The sequence below is a fragment of the Lutjanus erythropterus genome, chromosome 8 (genome assembly GCF_056507025.1).
Source record: "Lutjanus erythropterus isolate fLutEry1 chromosome 8, fLutEry1.hap2, whole genome shotgun sequence".
Lineage (NCBI taxonomy): Eukaryota > Metazoa > Chordata > Actinopteri > Lutjaniformes > Lutjanidae > Lutjanus > Lutjanus erythropterus.
The window spans coordinates 31654345-31666930 of record NC_139324.1 but is presented as its reverse complement, the minus strand read 5'-3'; the positions used below and the strand labels follow the sequence as shown (position 1 = coordinate 31666930).

The 12586-nt window shown below is 41.2% G+C and overlaps 1 protein-coding gene across 2 annotated transcripts in view; it reads right to left on the bottom strand.

Moving 5' to 3' along the window:
• The window catches only part of LOC146323085 (neuroligin-4, X-linked-like), a 29638-nt gene extending 17559 nt beyond the window's left edge, over window positions 1-12079 (bottom strand). The window contains exons 1-3 of one of the 2 annotated variants that reach the window (XM_084725308.1): window positions 11672-12079; window positions 7319-8294; window positions 4728-4880 (exon numbers count right to left, since the gene is read on the bottom strand). In XM_084725308.1, coding sequence (XP_084581434.1) covers window positions 4728-4880; window positions 7319-7787 — 622 coding nt within the window. In that variant the 5' untranslated portion in view covers window positions 7788-8294; window positions 11672-12079. The remainder of the gene's footprint in view (window positions 1-4727; window positions 4881-7318; window positions 8295-11671) is intronic. The other variant, XM_084725309.1, reaches the window with a different exon arrangement.
• Between the last annotated feature and the right edge of the window lie 507 nt (window positions 12080-12586).

Sequence of the window (12586 nt, the reverse complement as noted above, 5' to 3'; positions counted from 1 at the left end):
CGGACATGCCCACATCACAGCATCCCCGCTGTTAAGATTAATTATGGATGAGTCTTGTTTATTATACATTAAAGAGAGAACTAATGAAAAATGATCTTGCTCCCCTACAAAACCTCGAAAATGGGATCAACTCAACGAGGTACATCCATATTCATGTAGGTGAAAATCAACTTACACCCACACACACATACGGACACATGCATCCCTTATTCCCTTTACTGCTGACGTTGTTAAGTAAATACAAAGGATCCTAATGGCTCACTCCACTACAGTATATCTCATTACTGCAGAAGCTAATTTCTATGAACCTCACGCCAGCCCTGAACACATAAGAGTATAATGAGCAAGAAAGGCGGCGTTGTTAAAATAATACATTTCATCACTTGCACAGAAATTCCTCTTGTACAAAATGGACTTCATAAGGAAATTATATTAATAACAGTTTCAGTCTGACTTCATATACCGTGCTTCCATGGTAAGACCTGGGTGACAGCTTCAATGTATTTATATACCTCACATTTCCATAAATAAATGCCCCAATTCTAGCAGCTAACAGTAAAATTAGCAAGAAATATGCATGTATGGGCTCACCTCACGCATCCGATTTATGATGACAATGATGATGATGAGGAGGAAGGAGAAGACACTGCTACCCGACATGATGGACGGTGATGGTGGCAGAGGTGATGATGATGATGATGGTGATGACCGCGTTCGAGGTGGTGCAAACACAGAATGGAGATGAAGACAAAAAGAAGCATGTGGGTTTGGCTTTGTTTAGCTCGATATGGTGATTACAGCTGCGGCAACTAGTTTCATCCCCCAAGGTCAGAATTAAATAGTTGTTCCGCCCACCAAGCAGATGCAGATTTATGCCATCTTATAAAATCAATGTCTAATGAAAGCCTTGAAAGCCTTGAAAGCATCTAAAAAAAAACCCCAGACAAGATCTCATGAACTCGAATCAATACTTTTTTGGTTGAATGTTTTAACCTTTTAACATGCGTTCTACTCTACTCCACTCTATTTTCAAAAATATTCTCTGTCTAATTAAAGGAGAACCCAGAAGTGGCTTTTCCTCTGGAACAGAAGTATTTCTCATACACTGCAAACATAATTTTGTGCACGTAGGAGCTACAAAATGTTCTAAAACTATATTTTTTAAAAAAGTGCACTAAATAAATTTATAAAGAAAGAGCTGCCAAATGCCATAAGAATTTATCCTTTTGCTTACTTTTGCTCTTTTATTTTGACTGGCAAATCAATACTGTATACATAAACGGGAACGGTAACAAGTTACACAAACATTTGAGCAGTGATCAGGGAACAAATAAGGAATAAATGAGGAACTAACTGCTTATGAACCATTAGTTAATGAGTAACTTATCAAATTTTACACAGTTGCTAATGATTAGTTAATGATAAAACACGTTCATAAGGTAATGAGGGACTACTCAAGTAACTATTCAGTATTATGCATCACTTTATGTTAGGGAACCCAAAAAAGAGTGAGTAACGTTTAAGTAATTAGTAATTAAGAAGCTGTTATTAGTTTTGTGCCATTCACCAGCAGTTAATCAGGCATAGAGAAAGTGGTCAGTATGATCAATTCAAAGATACTCATGAACTAATCATTACCTAATGATTCATTATTCCCAGTCTGTTTTTGAGTAAATCATCATTAGAAATTATGAGGGAAGCACTAATTAATGACTTATCAATTAGAAAGTCATTCTTTATTGGTTCCTTACTCACTTTTTTCATTAAGTAATCATTAACAACTCAAACATGTAGTTACTCATTAACTACGGGTGAACTAGCATTCATTCGTTCTTCATTCATTGCCCAGTAACCGCTCAAAATGTTACCGCATATACTTTATGCATCTATATCCATATACAAAAGTACGGCGGCCGACAAGGGCGAACGCGCTGCTTATACAAAGGCAAGTTACATTTACAGAAACGAGCTGCATGTAAGAAAACAAATGCAAAAGGAAAACGCTGCATATCCAGTTATATAACGGCAGTGCTCCAGGCCTCTAGGGGCAGTGCTGAGCGTCCACCCGAGAAACAGACAACGGACGTATCAGCGTGTGATATGGAGCAGATGAGGGAGTGAGTGAGAAGAAGAAAGTTATGGTTGGAGGAAAGTTGGAGTCGGGAGAGGCCAAATAAAAAGGTATGCATTCTTTTTTTTTTTTTCTTCTTTCTTTCCTTTTGCTCGTTCATAATACTGTAAAAGATTAAGGCCAAATGTAAAAAAAAAAATGCAGCGTTCTCCTTTTCCATTTGTTTTCTTATTTGCAGCGTGCTTCTGTATTTGCAGAAGTACAAAAGCCTTACCCAAACACATTTATTTCTTTTAGCTTTAAATCTTTCATCTTTTTTCAAGCCCACATAATCAAGTAGATGAAAGTGATGGCAGTGATGGCACGAGGGTTAAATATTTTTTTTCCACTCTGCTGAATAGGCCAAATCAGATAACTAATTATGAAACATACTGTATGTTTTATTAACCTGCTGGCACATTTTAATTAATTTCTTCACATGAATTATTAAATAGTGGGCAACTCCTAATGAGAGCGACGACATGATTTAACCCAGCCAGTGGAATGATATGTAGCTCAAGCATCTGACTTAATTACATATGAAGGCATGCTGTGCTCAAACTACTCAATACTCACGGCCTGTGCCTTTAAAGTGTGCTTTTAACCCTCCTGTTGCCCTGCTCTGTCATTGTAATATTTATAATTACGGCCACTAAATGCCGGGATTCTAAGATATTCTATTTATTCAGGCTGTGAGCTTTGCATAGCTGTCTAAAATTAGAAAAACCACAGGGAATCAGATTTTCCCTGTTCAGAGAGCAATGAGTCAGAGAGTCATGGAGGTAAAAAGGATCAGATTTGAGTCAATGCTAGTAGTGGAAAAAATTGGCTTCAGGGGGTTTATTTCCACTAGGGACACCCATACTGAACATGTTTTCACTCAAAAAAAAAAAAGCCACTCTGTGTAAAAACAGCTCACAAATGGTTGTCCCATTTTGTAGCTCAATGAAGGATTTAACAATCCATATGGTGAACATAATTTAATGTGAGGAAACGCTGTGCAAATGTTAATCTTAAAAGAAATGGCATTTACAAAGTCTACATAACATCGCTGCTTGAAAAGGATAGTTCAGAATATTTGATATGGGGTTGTTTGAGATATTTATCCACAGTCAGTGTATTACCTACAGTAGATGCTGGTCAACAGGCCCTCGGTAAGGAGAAACAAAGAGGAGGACCAACATGGAAGCAAAGCAATGAACTGCTGTGGACAGGGTCAGCTGTAAAGGGCATTTCAGCCACTTACAAAAGGTCCGCTTAGAAAAATCAATATCAGTTTAAGTGTACACTATATTTGGAATATTTCCCCAGCTTCGCTTTGCCATCAGACAGCCTTGTCTGATGGGAAACCACAGTTATGTAAGCCAAATATTGCTCTCTCCAAACCAACCAAACTCCATTGGGCAAATCATTCATTTTACCTCGATGAGCACTGGAGGCACCGGTCTTCCGCTGCCTCGACCTGCTAGTTTGTTTGAGTTATTGTGTGACTTCAGTGAATTCAAAATCACCTTCTAAAACAGCAAAGTCACACAATAACACAGACAACCTAACTGATTGAGGCAGCAGTGGACCAGCAGCTCCTGTGTTCTGCAAGGTAAAATTACGGATTTCACCTGTGGAGTTTGGTTGGTTTGGAGAGAGCGACAGTCGGCTTACATAACGACAGTTTCCTGTCAGAAAAGGCTGTCTGGTGACAAAGTAAAGTGATAAAAAATATAGTAGGTGTAGTAGAGTACACTTAGACTGATTTTTTCTTTTGGGGGGGGGGGGGGGGGGGGGCGGTATTGAAATAAAATACCTTTTGTTGCTGACCCTGTCCACAGCAGTATATTTTTAGCTTGGTGGTCCTCCCTGCTTCTCCAAACTGAGGGCGTGTCGCCCACCATCTACTTTAGCTAATGCACTGACTATTCCACCTCAAATGATCCATACTATCTCTTTAAATTTTATAGCTCTGGCACTGGTAAATACACATCACCCAATAAAAATCTGACAATCCATAGCAAAAGAAAACTGAAGCTGAAAGAACAACACTGAGTGAGATTTTTACTCTTTTGTCCAGACAGTGATTGTTCACTGTTATAGTCTAAACTTGCATCTCCTCATCCCACACCACCTTCTCTTTTCTTCTTCAGTTTTTACGTAACAAAATGGATCCAGCTATTCTTTTTCACCATTTTCTTCATCCATTTATTGCCCTTTAGTCTAGCCCCCCAATGTAAAGCAAATTACTATACAGTAGGAGTGTGATACTGCAGTGATATTATCAGAACACCCAGAGCACCTTGGCAGTAATTGCACTGCTGTTGCTCTTGCTGAAAGGGTGGAGTGTGGTGTTGAAGCCCAAAAACAGCCATTTTAAAACATGGATTGCTCCATTACAGATTACAGTACACTACATATGTCTAACAGGCATCCAGGCCGTGCAACTAACAGCATAGGCAGCACAGGCTTCTGTATTGCAGAATAACTCAATAGGATGAAAGGTGACTGGAATATTGAATCCAGGTTGAGGACACGGGGGTTTATTTCAGAACACAGCTACACCCACATTACCATAAAGTACTGAAGTGTTGAGCAAATTACATACGATAGAGAAGATATATTATTTTACCCAGCACTCCGAGGCGATAGTTGAGGGTGATGACAATGACGTTGCCGTAGCTTGCCAGCACGCTGCCATCCATCATGTTACCCGTGCCTTCTGTGTACGAGCCCCCGTGGACATAGACCATCACCGGCCGCTGACCCCCTTCCTCATGGATGTCTGGGAAAGAGAACAAAAAAATGTAGATTATATTACATTAGATAGATAGATAGATAGATAGATAGATAGATAGATAGATAGATAGATAGATAGATAGATAGATAGATAGATAGATAGAGCACCTGATGCTCTATCTTTTTGGTGCATGAGTTGCTGCACAGATCCACCCACCTTCCTTCTGCCTCCGTGCGTGTGTGTGTGTGTGTGTGTTGACGTGTGACTGCCCACCTGTCCATTTGTATGTATCTCAGCCTTCAATCACTCTGAGGGTTTATACATACAAAGCCAGAATAAAAAGTCTGTTGCTCCCTTTGCTTTCCTATGCATCATATCTCCCTGCCTTCATTTCTCGGCGGGTGGATATAAATTGAGGCTGTGGGAGTGTTCACGCTTGCCATCGTGTGTGTGTGTGTATTTGTGTGTGTAGGGTCACATGCATGTGTATGAACCAATATGTATGCATGAGTGAGTCTGTGTCCTTCCCACTTTCCTCCACAAGTAAAGGCGTAAACCCCTCGGCGACTGACGCAGGTGTCTGCATATTAAGTGTCAGTTCGACCAGCGGCGTGCACAAGGGGGGCTGGGGGGGGTGGGCCCACTTAAAAAAAAAACTTATTTGTTTATTTACCAAGGGTATGTCTGTGCCCTGACAGGACACTTCCATGTTTAAATCATTTGTCGCAGCCAGAATGCCCCTGAAATCATCTTGTGGTCACCTCTACATATGGCCCAACTGGATTTTGATACTGACACTAAGGAGCACAAACATTCTTATATTTACATATATATCAGTTGATATTCTTTATACATAATATAACATACAGAATTTAGCATATATACATACACATGGTTTTGGCAGTGATCCCTCAAAAGTGGTTAACACTTGTAACAAAGATACTAGTCATAAGTGATTATTGGGATTATGTAAAATGAGTCTTTACATTGTTTTCTTAGGGAAAATGTTACAGATTATGCCTTTAATAATCATTAATAACTATACATTACAAAAAACACACAAATTGAGCTAAATATATGTTAAATATAAATAAAGGAATAAGGATCAAATATAAAATGCAACCTATAAAGCCAACAAATAGAAGTTACATTCTGTTTAAAAAGAAGTTTTCGTACCGGAGCATATCGAAGAACATGTATCAATACCATTATAGACCAATATATGTCTGTAAAAGGTTAATAATGGGCTAATAATAAAGGTCGACCAATATATCCGTCAGGTTCTACATGTAAGTACCTCTCTGATGATATACAATGTGCAATTAAGATTTTAGCCAGGAAGCCGATAATATCACATATTTTCCATGTTGTTCAGAAATTAGATATGTTGAGTTTTGATGATTTTATCACATTTTCTGATCCCCATAATCAGGCTCTTCAGGTGCTCAGTGATCCTGTGGCTCTAATCAGAGCTTCAGGCTCGGTAACACCTGGAGCATCTAATGGGAAGAGTAAGGTGCCTTAAGGTAAATCCTTATTTGGACGAACATTCCTTGCCTACAGAAGTCAAACTGGATCCTGATTTGGATCATTTTAAACTCAAACTGAAACCGTCTTTATAGACGGATCAGTCATGGACTCATGAACAGTCTGGTGGTTCTTGTTTTATGGTGTAATAGTTTGTGTCTTGTATCGTTCTCTCTGTATTTTCTTGTTGAGTCCTGAGTTTTGTTTTCTTAATGTGCATATTTATTGTTGAGCGTGTGTTTTGTGCTGTCTCTTGCCTATTTGTCATTGGGTTTGAGGTATTTTAAAGACCCAGTGAGGGACAGGCTTTGCAAATTAGGTTAGGCTACAGGTGCTGTGGTCTGTGGCATTGGTTTATGCTACAAACTTGTCCCTATACAAATAAATTGGAGGTGTCACAATTCCAATATTAAATCTACGAAATCGATCGAAATTAGCTTGGAATCTCAATAATTTAAATGAAGGGCAGAACTGACAATTCTCCCAGTATCTTTAGTTTTCGGTGTAGGAGGCTGAAATCTGGCACATGTAGGTGTGTGTTTGTGTTCATGCCAACTGGCTGAAAGGGCGCGGGGTAATGGAAAAAAAAGACTCATAACTTCCAAGTGGATTCACAAACGTCAGGAGCCCAAGGACAGCCTATTAACTGTTCATGCCAACTGGCAAAAAGAGGGCATGGCAGTGGGCGTGGCCTGTAACAAAAAGGTGCATAACTTCTAAATGGATTCATGTGTTGCTGTGGCACAAACATATGAACTCTTTGTCGAAGACTTTCGTGCATTATTGGACTCAGCAGAGTTCATTTTTCACTGAGGAGGATTTGCTTCACCCGCTTATAACCACGTCCCCTTTCATAAATAACATTAAATAAATAAATAAGCATGTAAATGTAATTCTAACCCTGCATGCCTATTTATTCCCCAGAGAGAGTCTGTGCACATTTTGGGTTCACTCACCTTCCTCAGTGGGCACGTAGATATTGAGGTAGAGACAATCCTCACTCTGATGAGTGAGGTACGTCGCCGCTATATCCAGGTTGGCTGTGAGCCAGGATGGCATCATATCTCCCAGCATGCTCCTCTCATCCAGCGACTGCGGGCACACGGGAGCAAACTGTGTCACATTTCGTATTCCTGGCCAGGGTAAAGGCGGCTCGGGCGGCTGGAAGCGCCGGTCCCCCGTGGGAGGCCTTGCGTACGGTACACCCAGGTACTGGATGACGGGCCCCAGGAGGTCGGAGGGCAGCGGCGTCAGGATGCCACGGATGCGACCCTGCACCGTGGAGATGACGGGCACAGTCTGCTGCGCCGATGAGGAGTCCGGGTAAAGAGAAAGGGAGAGGCAGAGGGAGAGGAGGAGGGACGGAAACCCGGAAGGGAGAGGAGATGAGGAAGAGGGATTTCTCGTGGTCCTCAGCTCAGACATGGTGGTGTGTGTTCAGGGGGTCGCTGGGAGATGAGGGATGGGAGAGGGAGGAGGAGGAAGGGACTGGGGGAGGGCGAGGGTTACGGCTGTGTTGACCCTTCAGAGGTATCCAACACTCACACACAGCTGCTGCTCAGCTTGGCCCATAGCACACACACAACACACAGTCCAGGCTCTCGCAAACAACCTTTTCCTCTCGTGTGTGTGTGTGTGTGTGTTTGGTCCTGTGTGTGAGTCAGTGCCTCTGAGTGTGTGGTGACTCAGTCCGAGGGTCCCTTGAATACGTGTCTGTCTGTGTGTGTATGTATGTGTGGAAGTGTTTAAGCGAGTGTGTATGTCCTGGACTGGCGATTTGAGCATGTGTGTGTGCATGTGTGTGTGTGTGTGTGTGTGTGTGTGTGTGTGTGTGTGTGTGTATGTGTGTGAGTCCTTATGTAAACAGTAGCATCACTGTTCCTCTGTCACTCTCTCCTTCCGGTCACCCCCATAACAAGCCCAAAGTGCCTCCTGGAAAAGAGAAAGACAGAGAGGCAGAGAAATGGAAAGAGGAGAGGCGGAGATGGATTTAATTAGTCTTCATTAGAATAATCACAGTGTAAAATAAATAAAATGTCACACACACGCACTCACACACACACGCACAGAAGGCTTACACATCACATCAGAAGAATAGGCTGTGCCACCTCGCTGCTGTTCACGTTAAAAATAGATATGAGAGCGATAGATAGGGCAAACGAGATGTTGTCCGCTCAGCTTAACTCGGTGTCAGGGCTGCTGTGTCGCACAGGAACGGCTTGTGTGTGTGTGTGTGTGTGTGTGTGTGTGTGTGCATGTGTGTGTGTGTGTGTGTGTGTGTGTGTGTGTGTGTGTGTGTGTGTGTGTGTGTGTGTGTATCCGGTATGAACCGCAGACATATGTCACATCCTCACTACACACTGTTTCACAGATCACAGGACCCGGTTAAGGAAAGGGGGGTGGAGAGTCACGTCATACGCTTAATTAAGCCCTGAACACACCGTGGGGCTCCTGACCTGCATGTAGCATAAGGTAGGAAGCCTGTGACACACACACACACACACACACACACACTAGGGCTGCACCTAACGTTTCTTTTCACTGCTGATTAATCTGGCGATCATATTCTTAATGAATCAATCAGTTGTTTGGTCCATAATACATCAGAAAATAGTGGGGAAAAAATCAATCGATATTTCCCAAAACCCAAAGTTACATTCACAAATGTCTTATGCTCTTACTTACTTAATGTTTTACTTGCCACTGTACATTTTCTTTAATTTATTAACAGTTATCAAATAATACCAAGGATGAGAGTTAACTGTCATGTTTAATTTAGGCCTGCAATGTCTATTAAATGTCTGAAAATACTGAAAAATGTCCATCAAAATCCAAGGTGAAGTCATTAAATGTCTCTTTTGTCAGACCAAAACCCAAAGATATCCAGTTTAATGCTATTTTTTACTATTTTTGCATGAAAAAATACTTAAACAATTAATGAATTAGCAAAATAGTTTAATAGCTTAATTATTTTTTTACCACTTGCCTGTTTGGGTAAGTGAGTTACTAAATTTTCTTGCCTTACATGATATAGTACTCGCCTCAGGCAAACCTTGGGAATCCCTTACTGTTGAGCCCTTACAGCCTGGTATTCAGTTCACTGCCATGAAGGAGGGAAGAAATAACAAAATATCCACATTTACCTGAAATCAGAGAATTCTGACTTTATTATTCATACTCAAAATAGATAATAGAGCTGCAGTAATTATCATTTTCATTGTCGATTCAGCTGTTGATTATTTTCTCAAAAAAATGATTAGTTGTTTGGTCTATAAAATGTTGAAAAATGGTGAAAAATGACTCAGTGTTTCCAAAAGCCCAAGATGATGTCTTCAAATGTCTTGTTTTGTCCACAACCCAAGGATATTCCATTTGTTGTCACGGAGAGTAAAGACATTCAAGACGCTGGAATCAGGGAATTTTGATTTTTTTCATAAAAAATTACTCAAACCAATTAATCAGTTATCAGAATAGTTTGTGATTAATTTAATAATCGATCTAATATCCATCAGTCAATTAGCAGATAAATGAAAAATGTCAATCTGTATTTCCCAAAGCTCAAGGTGACGTCAACAAATGTCTTGTTTTGTCCACAGTCCAAAGATATGTAGTTCACTGTCGTAAAGGGTTAAACAAAAACAACTGGAATCAGAGAATTTGGACATTCTTATAAATTAAAAACAATGACTGAAAATGATTAATCAGTATCAATGAACTTCATTAATTTATTACTGAATTTCTAATTGATTAACTGAATTGGTCTTTAAAATGTCTGAAAATGTTAAAAGTCTTGATCAGAATTCCCCAGAGTCCAAGATGAAATCCACAAATGTTTTGTCCAAAACAACAAAAAAGGGGTCAGTTCCTGCACACAATTACTGCCTCTGCATTCATTTATTAAAAAAGGGGCAGATGTTTGAGTCTTTTATCAAGACATAATGCTTAAATACAGCCCATAATTGTATGATAGTCCACAGCTGTGTTGGAGGTGTGTCTGTAGTCACATGTAACACTCTCATTTAAAATACTCAGCTAGTCAAGATATTTAGTGTTCACAAACCTCTTAATGACACAAAATACAAAAATGGTGATTAATTCAATTGATTGATCAATTAGTTGACATTTTAGAGACTAAACAGGTCTATAAATGTCAGAATTATAGTGAAAAACGTGGATCGGTGTTTCCCAAAGCTTGAGGTGATGTCCTCAAATGTCTTGTTTTGTCCACAATCCAAAGATATTCAGTGACAGAGGACAAAAGAAAACAGAAAATAGTCACATTTAAGAGGCCGGAATGAGAGAATTAATTGATAATCAAAATGGTTGGCAAGTAATTAAATAGTCAATTAATAATCGATTCATTGATTAATCATTACAGCTCTAGTTTACAGTCATAGAGGGATAAAAAAACAGAATATATTCACATCTTAAACCGATTCGATTGTCATAGTTGGTGATTAAGCGATTCATAATCGATTCATTGTTGCAGCTCCAACACACACACACACTTTGTTGCAAGCAGACTTTCTTTATGCCTCCCAATAACTGCCACACACACACACACACAAACACCTCTAAAGATGCTCACACACACTTTCTTGATCTCTACATGCTCACACACACACTCTTTCTCTTTCTCTCTCTCTCTCTCTCACACACACACACACAGCTGCTCCCCAGCCGACACTGCTATCTCTCTCTGAGGGGCCTCAGGGCAGAATATTAACACATACACACACACACACACTCTCTCACACACACACGGCGCGCGTGCACCGAGGGGAGCAACATCAATTTCCGCACGCGCACGCGCACGTCCACTCCACACTATGAGCAGCAGCAGCAGTGGAGATATGAGAGTGTAAAAATGATCAGTACTATCGCTCCTCCCCATGTTAGACTGTATTGGTGTCGGCTGTCCAAGGTGCTAGTTAACATTCCAGTGGTGATCACACACACGCTGATGAATAACGCTCCATTTATCAAGGCAAACCCGCCGCCTGCCTGCCACCCTCCCCTTCTGTATTTTTACACAGAAAGAACAGACAAAAAAAAGCTGAGCTGCATTCATATTAAAAAACCACCAAAGAGGAAGAAGAGAAGGAAACAAAAAAAATAAAAGCAAGTGTGGTGGTGGGGATAAAAAAAAAAACCTTGCTTGCGAGGGTGTTTAAATCTCTATCGCCAATGAAGCTGACTACGGCAAAACACACACGCACACACACTCAAATGCAAAGCCTCAACCTGCATCCTCGCTGCAGTAAAAAAAAAAAAAAGAAAATCACCAAATGACAAAATGTAGGATGTACCGTTACCCAGCCGGGGTGAGAGGTGTGAAATCCCGCGGACCATGTTCCCGTTCGCGTCCACCGCAATATTCGCCTCGTGTTTTCGCTGCTGCAGCTTATCCGACGTGCCCGGGATGGGATATTGGGAGATATTCCTCTGCTGCTGCCGCTGCCGCTGCTGCTGCTGGTGGCGATGGCACGTCTCCTGGGTGAGAATAACCCAAAAAAAAAAAAAAGGGAAGAAAGAAAGAAGAAGAAGACAAAAACAAGCCTCAAGCTTTCAGCCCCAGAAAAAAGGTGGAGATGAAAAGGAAAAAAAGACGCTTTGGATGAAGTAGAATTTTTTCTCCAAGGAAGCGCGAGGCCCAGGACGTTCAAATGATCAATCTCCCTCTCTCTCCCCTCTGTTCCTTTCTTTCTCCTCCCTCCCCCATCTCTCTCTCTCTCTCTCTCTCTCTCTCTCTCTCTCTCTCGCAGCTTCTCTCTCTCTCTCTCCCTGTGTCTCTTTCTCTCCCTAGATGCGATTGGACAGTGTGGCAGGCAGCCGCTACTGATCCAATGATACGCACCTAGCTCCGTGAGGAAGCGCAGACTGGAGAGAAGAAGAGGGGAGAATGGAGGAGAGGAGAAGAGAAGAGAGGAGAAGAGAGGAGAGGAGAGGAGCGACCTGTGCAGGGAAACTCACACCTTCACACACACACACACACACACACACACACACACACACACATACAGAGAGAAGTGCATTCACAGTGCACACTGATGCATAAACACATATGGCTCCACACATGTACACACCTGTAGAAGGTCCCATACATGTGAAAAAAAAAACATATGCACACATGGTGCATGTGGGGGATGCCTGGTGCCTGCATGTTGGACACCATAAAAGTGCCTGCTTGGATGCCGCTATGGTAGATAAAACGTGATAAAGTG